Genomic DNA, 20,988 nt, shown 5'->3' with positions numbered 1-20,988 from the left:
TCAATAATTTGCTGGAATGACTCACAGAACTCAGGACTTCTGACTATAGTTTTATTGTAATAAAAGAGTATAAATTAGAACCAGCTGGAGGAAGGACACATATGGCAGAATCTAGAACTAAGAGGATTGCAAATGCAAAATTTTGTGTCCTCAGGAATGTGTTTTCCTCCTGGCATCTATGTGTGGTAATATACAGAGTATTCCCAACCCAAGATGCTCATCCATGTGCTTTGTATATTCAAGAAACAACAAAAAGGCCAATGTGACTGAGAGAGCAGCAATAGCAGATAAGGTCAGAGAGGTAACTGGATGGAAGTGGGAAGACCACTTAAGCAGTTCTCAAAACAATCTAGTCAAGAGAAAATGGTGATTTGGAACAGCAGTGAAAGCTGTGAAAAGTCAGATTTTGAATTCATTTTGAAGGTGGAACCGACAGGATTGGCTAATAGCTTGGACACAGAGTGAGAAAAAGTCGCTGATAATACCATGGTTTTTGGCCTCAGCAACTGGAATGATGAGGAAGACTGGAAGGAACAGGTTTAGAGGGGGAAGATTGGCAACTGTTTGGTACATAGAGTTTGAGAAGCATATTAGGCAACCATGTGGAGATGTCAAGTAGGGAGTGTATTATACGAGTGTGCGGTTTGGAAGAGAGGCCTGGCCTGGAGCTATAAATTCAAAAGCCATCAGCATATGGATGATTATTGAAATCCGTGTGGAGACTGGATGAGATCACCAAGGAAGTGAGGGTAGATAACAAGGACAAGAGGCCTAAGGTCTGGTTCTAAGGCAGCGGCAAAGGAGACTGAGAAGGAGAAATTAAAGTGGTAAGAGGAAAACTGGAAACGAGGAGAGTGTAGTGTCCTGAAAGCAATGTAACAAAAGCATTTGAAGGAGGAAGATGAGATTAGCTGTGTCAAATACTGCTGCCAGGTCATGTAAGATGAAAATGAGACTTTGACTATTGAATTTAACAACATGGAAGGCATTGGTGACCTTGACAAGAGCAGTTTCATTGGGTTTGTGGGAGATCACAGCCTGACTGGAATTGGTTCAAGAAAGAATTTGGCAGGAGGTGGGAGGAAGGAGACAGGAATTGAACACGAAGTATTGACAACACTTTTGAGAAGTTTTGCTTAAGAGGGAAAGAGAAAGAGGACCACTTCAGGACCAGCAGTGTGAGGAACCCTCTCTCCAGTGAAACAACCACAACTGGTGGAAATTATTTTTTGAAAATAAAACCTTTAAGTCCCTAGAAGTTGTCCTAAGAGTGCATAGCAAATGAAAAAATATTTATTCAAGAAAAATCCACTAAATCTCGGTTTGAACAGGGAGAGTCTGTGGCACGTAAGCTACAACTGCTGGCTCTCTCTTGCCCACTCCCCCAGCTCAGCATGAGAGAAGCTCTGCTCTGGGCAGCAATGGCCATGAAGATAGGGATTCCTTACCCCCAGCTCTCAGTCAAGAACTATGTTATCTCCCTGTACCAGCATTTCTCGAGTACCTCCAAACACTGTTACAGCAGCTAACTGCCAGGGAAGTACTGCCAAGAGGTTGAGGGCTTTCTTTCTTCACCAAGCCCCCATTTGTATGTCAGAGGCTCAATTTTGCTATGACGGGCCTAGAATACTGAGGCCCCAATCGCCCTCAGCCCAGTTCACTCACAGGGCAGAGATTCCACATGGGGAGAGGCAAGTCAAGAAGACTGGAGGCTTACTACCCCCACCCAGTGCCCTGCAGAGGAAGATCACTCTGAGACATATGGACCACTGTCCCTGCTACCAGCTCTGAAGCAGTAGTGTAGAGATTTTGCCCAGGGGGAGTGGTAGGCCATAAGAACAGAGAGTGCCAAGACTTTCCCCAAGGGAACTGACTTTATTTGGAACAGAGTGTGGGGAAGTTCAAGCCTAGGAGCACTCTTGAAAATAATGGGGATTTTGGTGGTAAGCAATTCAAAGGAGGCTGGCAGCTCGATGAGGACAATAAGCAAAATTGTAGACCAACAAGTTTAGCAAGGAGAACTAGGGAAAGAGATAGCTAAGAACAGCCCCCCTGGGGTTAGGATAAACCTCAAAGACTAACCTCAAAAACTACCTGTGCAAAGAAGACCAGATTTAATTGGTTCAGACTATGGAGCAATTTGTGCCCCAGCTCATTGTAGAAAATAATAGATCAATCAGCTGGCAATTAGTGGAGCCTAGCAGTTGAGGGTAAATATAGATGCAAAAATCCTCAAAAAATTGCTACAAACTGAACCCAGTAACATATAGAAGGGATAACACATCATAATCAAGTGAGATTTAGCCCAAAATGCAGACTTGTTTAAACATCTGAAAGTCAATTGATAAAACTCACTATATCAATAGAAGAAAGGACAAAAATCACATGATCATCTCAATAGGGGCTGAAAAAGCATTTGACAAATCCAACACTCCAATGTTCCTTCATGGTAAAAATACTTAACAAACTAGGCATAGTAGAGAATTTCCTCAACCTGATAAAGGACATCTATAAAACAATCACAGTTAACATCATTTTCAATGGTGAAAGATTGAATGCTTTCCCTGTAAGATCAGAAATAAGACAAGGATATCTGCTCTTGCTATTCCTATCCAACATTGAACTAGAGGTTCCAGCCAGGGTAATTAGGCAAGAAAATGAAATAAAAAGCATCCAGATTGGAAAAGAAGAAGTAAAAAAATCTCTATTTTTAGATGACATGATCTTATATATGGAAAATCATAAAGAATTCACTAAAAAATTATCAAGACTAATAAACAAGTTCAACAAGTTTGCAGGCTACAAGATCAGTTATATACATCAATAGTATTTCTAGACATTAGCAATGAATAATCTGAAAATTAAATTAAGAAAATAATTCATTAAAAATTGCATCAAAAAGAATAAAATACCTAGGGATATATTTAACAAAAGAAGCTCAAAACTTGCACTCTGAAAGCCACAAAAATTATTGAAAGGAATTAAAGAAGACCTCAATAAATGGAAAGATATTCTGTGTTCACTGTTTGGAAGATTTAATATTGTTAAGATGGCAATAATCCCCAAATACATCTACAGATTCAATGCAATCCCTATCAAAATCCTAGATGGCTTTTTTTTGCACAAATTAACAAACTGATACTATAATTTATATGGAAATGTAAGGGACTCAGAATAGCTAAACCAATCTCGAATAAGAATAAAGTTGGAGGACTCTCCACAATTTCAAATCTTATTATAAAGCTACAGTAATGAAGACAGTGTGATAATGGCAAAGTGATAGACGTATAGATCAGTGGAATAGAAATGAGAGTCTTAGAAATAAACCCTTACATTATAGTCAATTGATATCTGACAAGGGGGCCAAGACAATTCAACGGGGAAAGAATAGTCTTTCCCACAAACAGTGCTGGGACAGCTGGATACCCAGATGCAAAAAAACAAAAACACGTTGGACCCCTTCTTCACAAATATTTAATATGAGATGAACAAAAGCTTAAAATAGTAATACAGGAGAGTGAGAGATGAATGAGAGAAATGAACTGATTGCCAAACCATATTAAGGGCCCTCTTGAGGTCAGCAATCATCATTTACTTGAAAGGCAGACTAGTCAGCCTGGTTTAGTGTCTTTTCTCCATCATGCAGTTGCATGATGCTGGTGTGGAGTAGGCGGACAGCTGGATTTAAACAGGATTGTGATTTTGCCAATGAGTACTTCAAAGAGAGAAAGGAACAAGTGAGTTGAGAGATAACAGCCCTCATTTACAAGGACTGGAGGAAGAAGCTGGGGACAGCCAAAGTTGAATAAGAGCGAGAAACTGTAGAGAAAGGTCAGAGAAGAGATTGAGGATTTAGGAACTTTTTCTAAGCACCGATCGTGAACACCAGAGGATACAGGAGTTTGGAGGGGTGGATAATGGAATTAGAAAAGAGAATTTACAGAGTCCCATGGGCATTAGATTCTAAGGTGTTTAGGATATCCCAGGATTCCTGGGCTTCTTCTGGTGACTTAAACAGGTGAAAGGACTGGATGAAATTAATCCTGATGGTCCCAAGTCAGTGGTGGCAAGATTGGGTTATCAGCGTTGGGTTGGGTCCAGGTTTGAGGGTGGGAGACCTTCCTTAGCAGCATGCAGATGAGAAGAAATAGCAGCAGCTATATTTTATTAAGTGTTTGGTATGTACCAGGCTCCATGCAAATTACAATTCATCAGTATCTTATTTATGCTTCATACTTTCCTATGAGGTGGGCATTATGTCCCCATTTGGGAACAAAGTGACATAGTCTACCTTCAGTATTACAGTGTCCCACAGGTGCTGTAGCAGTGGGAGAGAGGAAAGATAATTGCATTACTTCTTGCAACACTTTTTAAAATAACTATTTTCTGGTTTCTTAAATATTACAAAATCATCATTTCTTTCTTTGTAAGAAAACAAAGATATACAACAACAAAAATGAAAACCAGCATCAGCTATAACCAGTACTGAAAGCTGTTGCATATTCTTTCAATCCTTTAAAAAATTAATAAATGTATGTAAACCTATTTTTATTTATTTTTCTTTTCCTTCTTTCTTTCTTTCTTTTTTTTTTTTTTTGAGGAAGATTAGCCCTGAGCTAACATCTGCCGCCAATCCTCCTCTTTTTTTTGCCAAGGAAGACTGGCCCTGAGCTAACATCCATGCCCATCTTCCTCCACTTTATATGTCGGATGCCTACCACAGCATGGCTTGACAAGCGGTGCCACGTCCGCACCCAGGATCCGAACCAGCGAACCCTGGGCTGCTGGAGTGGAACATGCAAACTTAACCGCTGCACCACCGGGCCGGCCCCTATGTAAGCCTATTTTAAAAAAAATTATTAATAGACTTTTTTAAGAGCAGTTTTAGATTTACAGAAAAATTGACCAGAAAGTACAGAGTTCCCGAACACACACACACACACACAGAGTTTTCCCTATTATTAATATCTCCCTTTCCTGTGATATCTTTGTTACAATTGATGAACTAACGTTGATACATTATTATTAACTAAAGTCCATAGTTTACGTTAGTGTTGGCTCTTTGTGTTGTAGAGTTGTAGGGTTTTAACAAGGCATGATGTCATGTATCCATGTGTGTATGTCAGTATCATACAGAATTGTTTCACTGCCCTAAAAATCCCCTGTGCTCCATCTATCCATCCCGCCCTCCCTTCCTGCCCAACCCCTGGCAACCACTGATCTTTTTTACTGCCTCCATAGTTTTGCCTTTTCCAAAACATCATATAGTTGGAATGTAGCCTTTCAGACTGGCTTCTCTGACTTAGCAATATGCATTCCTGTCTTCATGGCCTGATAGCTCATTTCCTTTATTTTTTGAATAATATTCCACTGTGTGGATGTACCACACTTTATTTTCCCATTCACCTGTTGACGGACTTCTTGGTTGCTTCCTGTTTTTGGCAATTATGCATAAAGCTGTCACAAACATTCATATGAGGTTTTTGTGTGGACATAAGCACCATTGCTGGATCATATGGTAAGACTATATTTAGCTTTGTAAGTGGTTTTACCATTTTGCATTCCCACCAGCAGTGAGTTAGAGTTCCTGCTGTTCCACATCCTTGTCAGCATTTGACATTGTCAGTGTTTTAAATTTTAGCTATTCTAATATGTGAGGTGATATGTCATTGTTGTTTCAATTTGTATTTCTCCAATGATGTATGACATCGAGCATCTTTTGATGTGCATATTTTCCATACATGTATCTTCTGTAATGAGAAGTCCATTCAGATCTTTTGCCCGCTTTTAAATTGGGTGGTTTGTTTTCTTACTGTTGAGTTTTAAGTGCTCATTATGTATTTTAGTTACAAGTCCTTTATCAGATAGGAGTTTTGCAAATATTTTCTCCCAGTCTATGGTGTCATTTCATCCTCTTAACAAGCTTATTATTCTTGATTAACAAAACAATATTATGAACATCTCTCTAAGTTAATTCATTTACTACATTTTTGTCAGAATAATATTTCTTGGAATGAATATAGCAGTGTTTGTTTAACCAGTCTCTTATTGCTGGGTTTATGGGTCCATTCTAATTGTTGGTCTTGTACATGACGTAGAGGTGAACAATTTTGTAACTAAATCTTTGTGTGCAATCTTACTTTCTTAGTATACATTTTTAGGAGTGGAACAGCTGGATCAAGGAGTTCTTGTTTTTGAGCTTTTGGTATTTATTAAAATTGCTCTACAGAAAATTTCTGTCAGTTTATATTCTCATTAGCAGTGTAGAGAAAGCACCTATTTCCCCAATCTCTTGTCAAGTAGGTATTGTAAAATGCTTTAGGAATGGAAATAGCTTTCTTTCTTCTTCTGAATATAAAAATAATTCATGCTTATGCTATCATTTAAAACTATTTGCAAATTAAAAGGTTAAAAATAGTATTTCATTATTTTAACTTGTATTTCTTTGATTGCTAACGAAGTTAAACATTTTGTCAGGAAAAATAAATTACCTTTATCCCACTTAAATGACACTAATATCATGGATCTAATAATTGTTTCGTGATAATATTTATAAAATAGCAGTGGAATACTTATTCCAACATGGTACTCTGCTGGGTATTACATAAATATGTATAGAAGAATCAATCCCTAACCATTAAGAAATCACAGACCAAGAAAGTCAAGAGCCAGTCAAAAAATGTTTATTGAGTGCCTACTATGTGCCTGGAACTATGTTTTCATAACACTTTATTGAGGTATAATTAACATACAATGAATTTACATATTGAAAGTGTATAATTTGATAATCTCTAACGTATGCATACACCTGTGAAATCATTGCCACAGTCACCTTGTTTGTTTCCCATCTCTCAGGGTTCACTGTCCTGTGTTGTCTGACATTCTATGTCTTGAAAACCATTGTTTCATATATTTTGTCTAGTTTTCTCGTTATTTAAGATAGGAGTGTATATTCATTCTCTGTTACTCTATCTTGGTTGATGACTAAAGCCTGCCTGGTACTATTCTAAGTCCCTATTAGAAGGGAGAAAAAGAGATAAAATCCTTGGCTTCAAACAGCTTACATTCTAGAGGAGCATGGTGGACCATAAATACATGGAAGAAAGATAAATATGGATAAATAAATGATTTCAGAAAATGTGTGTAAATCAAATAAGATGGTAATGTGATAGAGAGGCAGTAAAGGCTTCTCTGGGGAGGCGACATTTGAGCAGATGACTTGAAGAGCTAAGATAAGAGTGTTCTAAGGTAGGGATATATAACAAGTCCAAGGGCTCCCAAACGGAAATAAGCTTGACTTGTTTCATAGGACAGATACAAGGCCAGTGTGGCTGGAGTGTATTTGAAGTGGGAGATGAGGTTGGTGCTGTAGGGAGGCTGAACCTTAGCGTAATAAGGGCCTTGTAGATCATTGTTCCAATTACCTATTGCTGCATATCAAAACACCCCAAAAGTTGGTGGCATCGAACAGCAACAGTCATTAGTCTTGCTCATGAAACTGGGGGTGCCTGGAGTCAGGCAGGCAGCCCTTGCTCAGGCTCTCTCACATGGCTGCAGTTAGGTGGTGGCTGGGGCCAGGGTCATCTCAGAGCTTCTCCGTTCACATGTCTGGAGCCTGGGCTAGATAGACAAACAACTGGAAGCCGGAACACTGCTGGTTCTTTGGCTTTCTCTCTCTCTCTGTGGTCTCTCCACGTGGACTTAGGGTAGCTCAATTTCTTACATGGTGGCTACAGGTTTTCAGAGCAAGTATATCAACAGAAACTGGCAGAAGCTTCAGGGTATTTCTAGCTTTGAAAGTCACACAGTGTCACTTCCACATTTGGTTCATCAAGGTAGTCACCAAGATTCACTCAGGTCCAAGAGGACGAAACATAGACTCAACTTCTTGTTGGAAGAGTGTCGAATAATGTGTGGACATGTTTTAAAACCACCACAGTCATGGCAAAGGGTTTGGATTATATTTTTACAATGGGAAGCCACTGGTGGGTTTTTAACAAAGGAATGATGTGCAACGATTTACAATTTTCAAATACCACTCTGTCAGGATTACTAGATGCAAAATCAACACACGAGTCAATTGTATTTTTATGTACCAGCAAAAATAGTTAGAAAATAAAATTTTAAAGTTGGCACCATTTACAAGAATGTTTAAAAAAATACCAACTACTTAGGAATAAATCCAACAAGAAATGTGTAAGACCTTTATGCAGAAAGCTATGAACAATTGTTGAGAGAAACTGAAGACTAAATAAATGAAGGGATATAGCATTTTCAAGGATTGCAAGACTGATTATTATAAAGATAGCGTTTTTCTCAAATTGGTCCATAGACTCAATGCAATACCAATCCAAATACTCATCGCTTCTTCCATAGAACTTGACAAGCTAATTCTAAAAGGCATATGGAACTGTGAAGGATCAAAAATAGCAAGCCATTCTTTTTTTTTTTTTTTTTTTTTCCAGATAGACTGTTTGTGTCACAGTCAAAAGCTTCCTGGGTGGATGAATCTAAACCTAAATCACTTCCTCGCTCTACTTGATTCCATTCCTTCCACGGAGAAAGATCCTCACGTAAAGAGAGCTGAGAATCACTGTAATGAACTAGCCACTGTTGAAGGAGGAGGAAGAAAAGGAAGAGGAGGAGGAGGGATCTTCTCTACTTGACATAAGACTTATCATAAAGCCGGTGTGACTCATTATTAAGGCAGTGTGATATTGCCACAAGGAACACAAATAGAAAAATGAATACACAAATAGACCAATGTAATAGAAGGGCCCAGAAACAGACCCATGCACATATGGACACTTGATTCATGTCAAAGATGGTATCGCAAAAGAGGGAGGGAAAGGATGGTCTTTTCAGTAAATAGAGTTGGAATAATTGGGTATCCACACGGAAAGAAGGAAGAAAAGAAGGGAGGGAGGAACGGAAAAAGGGAGGGAGGCAAGCATATACTCTGCAGAAATACTTGCACATATGCACTGGGAGACATGTACAAGACTGTTTGTAACAGTATTATTCATAATATCCTAAATTAGAGACAACCCAAAAATTCAACAGGATGGATAAATGTGATATATTCATAAAATAGAGTACTTTACAGCAACAAAAATAAATAAACTGCAGCCTCATACAGAATAGATGAATCTTAATTAAAAACATAACACTGAATGAAAGAAGCCAGACACAGAATACATGTGATTTAATTTACAAAAAATTCAAAACCAGGGAACTCTTTTAGCGATGTGTAATAAAGTGATGAAGCTGTAAGGCAAGGCAAGCCAGGATAGCGGTTATTTTTATAAGGGAGATAGGGGTTAACATTGGGAAGGGATTGCAGGGCAGGGCTTCTAGAGGTTCAGCTATATTCTACTTCTTGACCTACATGGTGGTTATGTAGTATTTGCTTTATAATTCATACAGTAGTTGTATACGTATTTTATTTACTTCTCTATATGCATGTTATATTTCACAGGAAAAAAGTTCTAAAAACCCAAATTCGCTTTGGCTATTGTGTAAGCAGGCAAGTGTGCAGGCATGAAGTCCAGTTGTCCAGTGAGGACAGGATGGAGGCTTGGACTAGGGTTGAGAAGTGGTCATATTTAGGAAATATTTTAGAGGTAGTCGTAACAGGACTTGATGTGGAATATGAAGGAAGAAAAAGATAAAGCAACAAACGTACTGAGAGTCATAAAACAGTGAGAGAGTATGCAACGGAATTAACTAAGTTTTTGAAGCAGAAAACTCATGTGAAGCGCTCAGTTGTGTGAGCGGGTATTAGATGGAGGACTTCTGTCCTTTCTTAGGGGAGGCTTCACAGAATAGCTGAGAAAACAAACACTTGACACAGATTGTGGAGGAAATGGATGAGGGGATGATACAATTAAGAGAGCTGTTGACACTTTACAGGTAGAAGATAGTGTGTAGTGTTCTATACTCTTTCGCACATTGTTTTATTTTTGAGACATTTCATACGTTCTCTTTCAAATAGATTTTTATCTACTTATGACTATCATTTAGATCCAGAATAAAAGGTGTAGCACATTATGTCAAACACAGTAGCCATTCCATAAATTCTGATTGAACTATGAAGTCTTGAACAAGCATATCACACAACCCCTGGAATCCAGGATCAGCCGTGGTAAGCCAACATGACACACACATGATCCTGGTTGCATGTATAGCAATGTCTCTATACTACAAAATACATATTAGTAGCTTTTACGTTAGTGGCTTAGTTTTAACTTTAGGATGTTACAGGAATTTAACTTTTTTTTTTTTTTGAGGAATATTAGCCCTGAGCTAACTACTGCCAATCCTCCTCTTTTTGCTGAGGAAGACTGGCCCTGAGCTAACATCCATGCCCATCTTCCTCTACTTTATATGTGAGACGCCTACCACAGCGTGGTTTTTGCCAAGTGGTGCCATGTCCGCACCCGGGATCCGAACCGGCGAACCCCAGGCTGCCGAAGCAGGACGTGCACACTCTACTGCTGTGCCACTGGCCGGCCCCCTGAATTTAACTTTTGATACAACTTTTTCTCATTGGATAGACTGACGGGTGTGGGAATAAAGGAGGGGTATATAGAAACAATGTCTAGAAACAAAAGTCTGTGGGAAGGGAGACTCTTAGTCAACCCGCTTTATCTAGTAAGCCTTCCTGCATGAGTCAGAGTCAGAGTTGATCTGAGAATCATCCAGAATTAACAGTAGAAGGAGGGAGGATCTTTTTCAGGCTTGTGGGAAAATGAGAGCAGGATAAGCAGTGATTTTAAAACTCTCTGGAGTCCCTGATTTAGTATTTGATTTAGGCATGACTCTCCCTTTCATACTGAATACTTTATGACATTAAAAAACTTACTGTTGGGCTGAATAAGAGTGAATTTTGCTTTGACAGGTGTTTGAGATTACACTAGGGCCCTTGAGAGAACTGAAAACGAGAACACTGAAAACCAGTGATGGAGAGAAAGCAACAAAGGAAAGATTCTATTAGCTAGAGCACAGGCCAAGTGAGATCACAGCTAATGCTCACACAATGTTTACTGTGGACCAGGTACCATCCTAACGGCTTTACCTTTAACTCACTTAATTCTCACAACAATGTTGTGAGGTCATCCTCATTTTATACATGAAGAAACCAAGGCACCGGGAGGTTGGTTAAGTAAATTGGCTGAGGTAGCAGAACTGGAATTTGAAGCCCAGCATTCTGATTCTAGAATCCATACTCTTAACCAAGGTGCTTAGAAACAGAGGAAGAGACAGCATAAATTCTAGAACTTCTTCATGCTTCTTTATATAAACTATGGTGGCATTTTAACAGGAGGAACGAAGACAATTATCTTCTCCACTTCATCCCTATTGCTTATTCCTTCGGTTTTCCGACAACCATATTCTCATGGGTGATTCTGAGTTAAAAATGTAGCTGATCTCAGCTCTATTGTTTTTTTTAACCTAGCAAATATTTGCTATTTTAAAAAATGTTGTATGCTTAATCATATATGAAAAAAATCAGCTGAGGCTTTTAAGTTAAAGATCCAAAATAACCAATTAGATTTTTGTTTCTGCAGAATATTGAAATACTTTACAGCTATGTATTGGATTTGGTGTGCTAATGTCCACTAAATTGCAGCACTTTAAGGGGCATCCAGGAGCAATTAATACACTAATTACTAGAGGTCACAAGAGCTGTCATAATTGACAGTCTTCTTTTTAATCTCCTTATAACTCGAGTGTGTCAAAAACAGTGGGAAAACGATGCAACTTCCAAATTAGGGAGGATGGAGAACGGTATTGGAAACTAACTTTTCAGCAGGGCTCCAGAGTTCATACATATTTAAACTACAAACTGTACAAATGCAATAAAGATATCTAATTCTTCTGCAAACGGTCACGCCTACCCAGGCTAACTGGAACACAGATCATAACTGGAACCACAATTGCTGTTCTTCAAATAATGCGCTTGGGCTTCTTGAAAAGCTACAGCGTACAAACTCCAATACTGCTCCACAACCGCTTTTTAAAGCCTCCCCCAGAAATGCTCTCCCTTCAGCCTTGGCGCCTTACTGGATATGCCCTCCGTAGGTTTCCCCAGTCTCCGCCCTGGACGTCGGCCTCTGCACCCCGGGGCCAGTTTGGAGGGAGGACAGGCAGACGGGAGGGAGAGAGGAGAGCGAGCGAGCGAAATGGTCAAGTCCTCCTTAACTCCGGGCCCCCTCGCGGGCCTCACCCCTCCTCCCGGGGGCTGAGATTGGAGAGGAAGTGGGAAGGCTCCAATCTGTTCCTCACACCAGCGCCCTCATGCCCCCACCCTTCTCCTCAGCTCGGGGCTTCGGCGCGCCTCATCCTCGCCCCTCGCCCCGGGAGAGGGGCGGGCGGCGCGGCAGGGCTCGCGGAGAACGGCCGGCGGGAGCTGACGGCTTCCGCCCGGCACCAGGCGCTCGAAGCCACCCGCCCACCGGCGAGCCAGGCCCGAGGGCAGCCCCGGAGACCGCGGCGGCCGGATGCGCGGGTACGTCACTTCCGGGCGGTGCAGCGGCGGCCGCTTGGAAGATGGCTGCGCCCTGTGGCTCGGAGCTGCCCGCCAACTCGCCGCTAAAAATCCCGAAGATGGAGGTGCTCTCCCCGGCCTCTCCTGGTGGCCTGAGCGACGGAAATCCATCGCTGTCCGACCCTTCCACGCCTCGGGGTGCCTCCCCGCTCGGGCCAGGCAGTGCGGCGGGCTCGGGGGCAGCGGCGTCCGGGGGTCTCGGGCTGGGGCTGGGGGGCCGCAGCGCCGCCTCGTCCTCGGTCTCCTTCTCCCCTGGTGGCGGCGGTGGCGGGGCTGCGGCAGCCGCCGCCGCCGCCTGCCGGGGCATGTCGTGGACGCCGGCCGAGACGAACGCGCTCATCGCAGTGTGGGGCAACGAGCGGCTGGTGGAGGCGCGGTACCAGCAGCTGGAGGGAGCCGGCACGGTGTTCGGCAGCAAGGCCCCCGGGCCGGCCATGTACGAGCGCGTGTCCCGGGCCCTGGCCGAGCTGGGCTACGAGCGGACCCCATCCCAGTGCCGGGAGCGCATCAAGGTAACCGGCCGCCCGGCCTGGGGCAGCGAACCAGAGGCAGAGAGAAGGCGGGGAAGCGGGCCTCGGGGGCAGGGGCCGGTCTGAGCGCAGGGCTCCCCTCCGGGGCCCGGTGGGCGATTCGCATCTCCTCCGCCTTTTTCTTCTCTCCCTGGGAAGGGGGCTTTTTTCCAGATGGCCGCCAGCCCGTAGGTTTCCTGAGTTTGAAGTTGGGCGTGCCTGCCGCCGCCCCTCTTTCTTGCCAATTGAGGATGTTCCTGCGCTCTGAAGTTGGTAGTTTCTCATTGTGCGCCGTGCGGCAGTCCCCATGCCGCTGGCGCCTCTCGCCCCCACCGCCGGGGCCCCTCGCTTTGTTCCAGGCGGAGGGGCTCCCAGGCAGAGGCTTACCAGCCGGGGCGGGACTGAGGAAGAGCAGAAGAGAGGGGGCCGGTGAGCCCCCAGTTTAGGAATTTTCAAATGAGTGGCAGTGGCAGAGCTGTACAAAAAGCGCCTTCGGACGACTGGCCTTTGTGTCAGTCGCCTTGCTTCTAACTTGAGTTGCGAGGACAAGTAAGACTTAAGATGCTTTGGAGAATTGGAAAGGCTCGATGGTGGCCAGATAGTAGTGTGTCGATATCGTGGAGTTTGGTGCACAATTAAAGTTAGCCTGGCTGAGAGTTGGTCTGGAATTTGGAGTGGCGGTGCCTCTAGAGTTAGATTGGCTTGAGGCCCTTTTACGTTTCTGACTAAGCTCCTTCATGAAAGCCAGTTTTTCCCTGCTTTAGTTATTGTGCCCGATGTGGTGACTAGTAAAGCTCTCAGTGTGCATCTGGCTCTCCTTGTGTTATCTGAACGTTTAAATACAGAGGCTTAATTTGGGCTGGAAATTAGCACCAGCCTCGTTATTGTTTTGCTGTTTCTGCTGACTTTCAATCCAGGCGTTCAAATTTGTTTTATTGGCAGATATGGAGTTGTTTTTTAGGTAAGCTAGTTCCCTCATCATAGTGTCTCGTAGATTCTGGTAGGATTCTTCCTCCCAGTTTTCATTGAACCACTTCTTGTTCACAGTCATAGTACCTGTGCACTTCCTTTCTGGTAGGATGGCACTTTTACCTCAATTCCTTGGGGGTAAAACCCAGTAAGAACAATCATAAGCACAGTAAAGGAGGAGATTGCTCCAAAGTTCAAGAGATCTTGGCTCAAGTACTGTTCATCCTGGGACATTGTTGCTTAGAAAATTTGGTCCTAAGATATTTCAAACGTGTTAACTTTTGTTCAAGGAATTTGGCACCCATTTCTGAATTACAAAATTAAATTGGTTTACTTGATAACATGTACCTTTGGGTCTTCTTATGCCCCCCTCTTTTTTTTTTTTAAACAAAGATGTCATTAAAATAGTAGCTTATAGACAGGATTAAAGTAGTGGCTAATAGTAGGCTCTGCTCTTTTAATCCCATTCATTGTTCTATTCAAGGTCATTAAGGTTAAATTTTGGGGAGAGTTTTTGCACTGTACTGGTTAGCGTCTATCCATGAACTTCTCTTGACTTTAGAAGTGCACCTTAGGCATTTGTAACTGTTTTACCTTGATCGATTTTTGTCCATAGAAATTTCCCAATCAAAGAGAAAGTGTTGTGCTATCAAAACCTCACTGAATGTAAATCTCTCCATAAAATCGTTTCTCAAATGACCAAGAACTGTCTAGTTGGATTGCATCCTTGTCCAGTTATGAGAAGCATAACCTAAAGCAAGGAAAGGAGATTGAGCTTCTCTGAAGAATTTTTGAAAGAGGATCAGTTTACCTGTTTCCAGAGAAGACCAAACTGACCTCAAGCTCTTAGAGTATTTTGAGAATATGTACGTGATGATGATGGGCTCTCTGATCCACAGTAGCTGATGAAAAGGAGCGCAGATAATTGTTTGGATTTTTTTAAGTGCTCTGCTCAAGTGATTTCAACCAAGGAACCAAACTTCATAAACTGTGTTGGTCTTTCCTGCCAGAATTTAATCTCTGTAGAGACAAGTTCTGGTCTCTCCTATTTGCTACTGTATCTTCAGTGCCTAGCACATACTGGGCATTAGATACATATTTATTAAATTCACCAAATAAAGTCTAGAAGGAGAATTTTGGAAAGTATAAAAATCTAGAGCAGCGTTACTCAATCTGTAACCCAAAGACATAGATTCTGAATCCCAGTTTGAAAAATACTGCATTGAAAACTAAGCTCTCCCCCTCTAGGAGAATTTAGTATGAATGTTATCTTAAGCATGGAAGCAAATGTGATCACTGAAATCATAGCCTTTCACAGTTGTGAGGTGGATGTCCAAGTAATCCAGATTATGTTTATGAAAATAAAAACACAGCCTTACAAAATTCTCAGAGAATCCCAAACCCCTGAAAACAAATCTTTAGATCTCAGTTTCAGAAATGCCGATTAGAACAGATGAGTAATTCAGAGATCTCTTTCACTTTATTGTGTTGATAAGAACTGTAAGAAGAACTTCAGTAATCCTTTTTGCTTTAGATTTTACAAAATAGAAACAAAACAGTGCAGTAAGATATGGACTGTGAGGAAGTTCTTGTGTGGACTAATGTGGCTTACTTAAATGTGATCTCATGTCGGCGGCTCCCAGGGAAGGAACCCACCTTGTGCATCAGTTGTATTTCTGGTCTAATGTATTTAAAGATTCTATCAAAATTCAATTATGAAAACGCAGTAAATAATTTCTTTTAAGTTTGAATGGAGGGAAGAGAGATATATATAGTAACTTTGGTTTTTCCATGAAATTTTCCCTTAATCATAGTTTCAACTGTTGATGTAGCTGATTTCATTTCATTCCATGAGGGCATCAGAAAGCTGAGTCTTATCCCAGCCTCTTCCCTGACCACCTTCCTGAAAGACCTTAAAGCACATCACTTCCCTTCTCTGGACCGTGCCTCAGTCCTCTTTTTTATACAGTAAAAGTATTAAAATTGTACATATGGGAATTGAATTAATAACTCTTGGATTTTGCTACAAAGGCACTATTTTTAAATACTGTTCAAGTGAATATGTATATTTCTACACACACAGAATTTTAACATAAAGTCAGATATAAACATTTGTTTATTGCTGCAAAGAGTTTCATTTTCAAGTCTGACATGTCCTGTTACTCCATGTGCCTGAGACTGCCTTGCTACACAGATTATTGTTTGGTTCTGAAGTTTTGATGCTTTTTGTTTGTTTACCAGAAGAAAGTTTGTCCACCAGCAATTCCAGCCTAATTTTGGAGTCAGATAAACAAATAGGTGGTTTTCTGTCTGGTCATTCCATTCCCCTTTTCTATAGGCCTTTTCTCCATATCTCCATTCACCAAATACTCGAGTGTTTATTATGTGCAGGGCTGTCTGCTAGGTGTTTGGATGAATAAAAGAACTGTAATATACACTGCAAGAGCTAACAGTGAACATCAAAGAGTTAAAAAGCTGTACAAGACAACACAAGTGATGGTATGCAATGCATTACTTGATTAAGTGTCATGTGACTAAAGCAGACAATAAGTGTGATGACTTCAAAGGAGGGAGAGAGCTCATCACAGTCCATACTGTAGTAGTTGAAAGATCTATCTGAACGTGGAATTCATGAACACATTCACTTCTGAGCCAGATGCTGTATTCACACTTCAGTCAGTGAATCTGATGCACTGCAAAACTCCTTCTCACGTCCCATATTTTTGGGTGTTCTCCAGAAATTTGCCTCTTGAGAGTTGGCTAAAGCCAATGTCTTTCAAACAGATGTGTACTTCTAGCTCTGCCTCAAGATGAAATGAAATGCAAGGTGATCATATGACCTAAAAAACTTATTTTTGCCAGATCAGTGCTGGTTGCTCATCAGACAAATTTAAAAGTGATAGGGAGTCTTCTGCCTAGCAAACAAAATGGTTCATTTTTTAGGGACGTTGCTTAGATTTATTCATCAGTAATTGTCATAATCTTTGGAACAAATCTCGTCCTTTAGCAGACAAATCACAGTATAGTCTATTTGGTCTTTTATTTTGGCTATCAAGCTTTGTCAGTATTTGTTTGTGAGAACCAATAAGGCAAAGATAGCTTGGAGCCCAAAGATACCTTTGCCCCTCTGTAAGCATTTTAATAGACTCTGCCCATCTCTGAGGACTTCTCTCTGGGGTTTGCAGACAAGCCTTTCCCTCTGCCTTATTGTTGACAGATTTTCAAGAAATGTGGTATACCACGCAGATAGTTTGTAAGAAAGATTTAGTCAGATTTGTTTCCTTCCATTTTTTTCATACTTAGTTTCTGTTGTTCCCATGCCACTGTTACCCGCAAGCTTGTGCATTCTTGTTTGCTTGTCTACTTGTGAGTCTGACAGGGGCTTGATGTATATCCTCGAAGAATAGACCATCTTAGACTACTGACCATACGCTTATATTTAGGCTTTCAGTTTTGGAGGTAAGGGATCTAACAAACACATGTTAAAACTGTGAATGAATAGGCTTCTGAGTTTATTTCCTGGCATTTTGGAAAATCTAGTAAAGAGTGGAGTGAAATATTCTGGATCTTTCATTAAGAGGATATGTAAAAGGCAAAAAGAATTTAGAAAGCACATAGTACAAATAGTGCTGTTCCATAGAACTCTCTGCTGATGAAAATGGTCTATATCTACCACAGTTCAGTGAGATAGCCACCAGTCACATGGGGCTGTTCAGCCCTTGGAATGTGGCTAGTGTGCCTGAGGAACTGAATTTTTAATTATATTCCACTTTAGTTAATTTAATTTTAAATTATAAATTGCCACATGTGGTTAGTGGCTACCATATTGAACAGTGTAGGATGTAAGTTGTTATTCAGAGTATTAAAGAAGTCTTTATTTTGTGAAAGGATTTTCTTGGCTATACATTCATATCTCTAGGGGGAGCTCGAAGTTCCTTCTTGTCCTCCCTGTCACTTTACCCCTGAGTAGGAGCAACCTTGATAGAAGTCAAGAAAAATGATCTACCATTCTAGGAGGAGGAGCTTTTAGTGCAAGGAATACAATATTACAACTTTAGTTGGCTGGGGCAAACAGTGTCATCTTCTTGGTTGTCTCGGACAGAGCTGTCCAGTAGAACTTTCTGTGATGATACGAGTGTTCTGTTTCTGCACTGTCCAACAGCCACTGTGTAGTAGCCACTTGCCACAGGCGGCTATTGAGCACTTGAAATGTGGCTAGTGTGACTGTGAAACTGAATTTTTAATTTAAATTAATTTAGATTTAAATAGCCACATGTGGATAGTGGCTATGGTATTGGTCAGAACAGCTTTGGAATAAATAGTGTTCCAATTTTTTGCTTATATATTCCCAAAAGAGTTTTGAAATCCCTGTACTCTCTCAAAGATTTTTAAGCTGACATTAAAATTTTTTCGTCACATGTTTGAAAGTTTACAGGAAGTTAACAGGATATAGGAAATATTAAATCTAGTAAGAGATGAGTAAGATGAGGATTGCCTGTAAAATTTATTGAATAATGTACTATGAATCTGAAAAATCCACCCAAATTTTTATCTGTAGGTTTTATCAAATGTATTTTGAAAATGTTGATGATCAGACAGTATTCCACTTAGATTTAAAAGAAATAATATCACTAACCTGTATTGCTTTGGTTATTCTAAATTCAGGGGCCATGCTTCACACCTAAAAAATACAAGACTGGGAATGACAGTAATGCCTGAGGTTTTAGGGTGCCTTCATCAGTCATTATAGAAGGATTATGGGTACCCCAGTTGAAGACCAGTGCTTTAGATCTCTGAGCATCTTTTTGATTCCTTTCTTGGCTGATCTAGTGGGACTAGGCCCTTGAATTCCACTGCCCTTAGGAAATGGGAAAGATGTGGAACTTAATTCTTGACTAAAGTCCAAGCATGTGGGGGAGGATTTGGAGATCTTGCCCATTCCCTTGCATCAGATGAAACTGACAGATTCATCTCAGGGTTTCATTAAATACTAAAGTCCAAAGTAAGGACTTAATTTTTTTTATCACCAACAAATATTTGGGTGCCTCCTGCAGTAGGCCCTAAATAGAGCAGTGTACCATTTACTGTCAAGGTGTCCACCTTCCACTGAAGGAGTCAGGCTACTAAAGCACCAGTTGCAGTATCGTGAGCAAGGTCTGTGTATTGTGTTGATGGTAAGCTCATCGTGCTACAGGCACACACATGAAGGGCATGCCATCTTAGGCTTTCAGGAGGTGGATTCTGAAGGTGAAGTGGCATTCAATTGAGCAGAAGTGAGTAGAGATAGATGAGCAGTTGGGATAAAAGCCCAGAGGCAGCATAACCTAGAACGTTGCAAACTTCAAAGACAGTAAGATATATTTTGTCCAAGAATCCAAAACTGGAGGTGTCCAGTTAACGGCAGTTGTTCCAGAAAGTTTAAATGATCAGCTATTTAAAAAGTCATGCCTTTCAACTGAAGAACAATTTGCTATACTGCATGGCATTTGGTGAAGCTATGACTGTGAATGAATGGTTGGTGGTGTCATAAAGAACCAAGATAAAGGGCAGAGCAGATAGTTTTGGAATAACTAAACTAACTGTAGACATAATTCTAGATTATATCTATGTTTTGATAAATAACTTTTTGATGTTGAATTGTAGTTGTGCAAATATCCATTGTATATCTCATTTCTTAATTTACATACTGGAAAGAAAAACCAAAGCAATGCATCTTTTTGGACATACAAGAAGAAGAAATAGATTTTATCCTGTGGTCTAGTACTCACATAATGTATATATAACTGAAACAAATTTCACAAAATAATAATGATTATAGCTAACACTTACTATGTGCCATGCACTAAGTGCTTTACAAATATTAACTTATTTAATCCACATAATGACACTATACTTAATTATGTGCAGTACACTCTGATATGTTCTATTCTATTTGAATGCAGATTATGTAGCTCCAGAGCCTCTTGAGTAACACAAGCACAGCACGGGAAGCACCCAGCACGATGCCTGCACCTGGTAGGCCCTCTTTCTCCACCCCTCCCCACATCCTCCTTCTCCCCAGGACTTCTCAGCAGCGCCTCCCCTGTTCACCCCAGTCTCTCTGGTACCTCGGGTCTTTCCCCCACCCCAGCCACAGTGTCACTTGTCTCCACAAGTTCCCTCACCTAAAATTGGTGCAAAGAAAACCTGAGGGGATGGGGGTGGCCGCTCCCACTGGTACTGGGCAGCGGGCTTACTCCTTGGGGACTGGCAGCTCAGGGTCACGTTGGTCCCCACACGGGGCACGCCCAGGAGACGGCAGGATGGAGGAGCTGGAGGAACTGAGGGAGGGGAGACTGGTTAAAAACTCACCCCCAAGGGACCAACAGACCCCCCAGCCCCCTCCTCCCACACACAATACCCTTCTGTTGCTCCATTTGCCCCTCCCCCAGGCTTTGCATCAGCCACTTGGGAGAGACCTGCCTGGCCTCCCATGGGGGTGGGGAGATATTGGAGAGGGTGTGCTTCTCACTTACCCAGCACATTGAGTTCTAAACTTTTGCTGCCATGGCCCCTCTCTTTGCCTTGACTGTCGTGCACGTTCACAGAACAGAGGTAGGACCCGGAGTCTTTCTCCTGGAGGCCCTGCAGCCGCAGTGACACATTCCGGGAGGGCATGGGGTAGACCAGGGATGCTCCAGGTTTGCTTGACAGGGTCCCACTGATGTACGCCAACACCTGGTGGGGCAGAACACCTCCCCGTTACTACCTGCCTGCACTGTGCCCGCAGCTTAGCTAATCCCCCTCCTCCAAACTGGCAGTCTTCAAATGCCCCTCACCTGCACCCATCCCCTCTAACCTGTACCAGCCCCTCATTCACCCCGTCTTCCTAGTCACCCCCTCACCGCCCCAGGTCCTCTTCACCAGAACAGCTCTTGTTCCCTATACATTGTCTCTTCATCACCCACTTGCACTGTTTAG

At 41.7% G+C, this 20,988-nt stretch overlaps 2 protein-coding genes across 31 annotated transcripts in view; one reads left to right on the top strand and one right to left on the bottom strand.

Moving 5' to 3' along the window:
- The first annotated feature begins 12,238 nt into the window (after positions 1 to 12,238).
- Positions 12,239 to 20,988, top strand: part of MSANTD2 (Myb/SANT DNA binding domain containing 2) — a 30,298-nt gene continuing 21,548 nt past the window's right edge. For 6 of the 14 annotated variants that reach the window (XR_011440520.1, XR_011440518.1, XR_011440516.1 and 3 more), the window contains exons 1-2: positions 12,518 to 13,062; positions 19,971 to 20,043. Coding sequence is in view for 2 of the 14 variants with exons in the window: in XM_023645061.2 (XP_023500829.2) it covers positions 12,301 to 13,062 (762 nt within the window). In the remaining 12 variants the exon portion in view is untranslated. Of the gene's footprint in view, positions 13,063 to 19,970; positions 20,044 to 20,988 lie in introns of those variants that run through there. The other 8 variants (XR_011440513.1, XR_011440512.1, XR_011440511.1 and 5 more) reach the window with 6 other exon arrangements.
- LOC102150912 (endothelial cell-selective adhesion molecule-like) overlaps positions 15,490 to 20,988 on the bottom strand; it is a 32,926-nt gene continuing 27,427 nt past the window's right edge. For 11 of the 17 annotated variants that reach the window (XR_011440525.1, XR_011440530.1, XR_011440526.1 and 8 more), the window contains 2 exons: positions 20,544 to 20,745; positions 19,743 to 20,348 (listed from right to left, as the gene is read on the bottom strand). Coding sequence is in view for 1 of the 17 variants with exons in the window: in XM_070272903.1 (XP_070129004.1) it covers positions 18,690 to 18,709; positions 20,193 to 20,348; positions 20,544 to 20,745 (378 nt within the window). In the remaining 16 variants the exon portion in view is untranslated. Of the gene's footprint in view, positions 16,944 to 18,664; positions 18,710 to 19,742; positions 20,349 to 20,543; positions 20,746 to 20,988 lie in introns of those variants that run through there. The other 6 variants (XR_011440532.1, XR_011440529.1, XR_011440531.1 and 3 more) reach the window with 2 other exon arrangements.

This window comes from Equus caballus, chromosome 7 (assembly GCF_041296265.1).
Source record: "Equus caballus isolate H_3958 breed thoroughbred chromosome 7, TB-T2T, whole genome shotgun sequence".
NCBI lineage: Eukaryota > Metazoa > Chordata > Mammalia > Perissodactyla > Equidae > Equus > Equus caballus.
The sequence above is the reverse complement of the archived record's forward strand: the minus strand, read 5'-3'. Positions and strand labels throughout refer to the sequence as shown.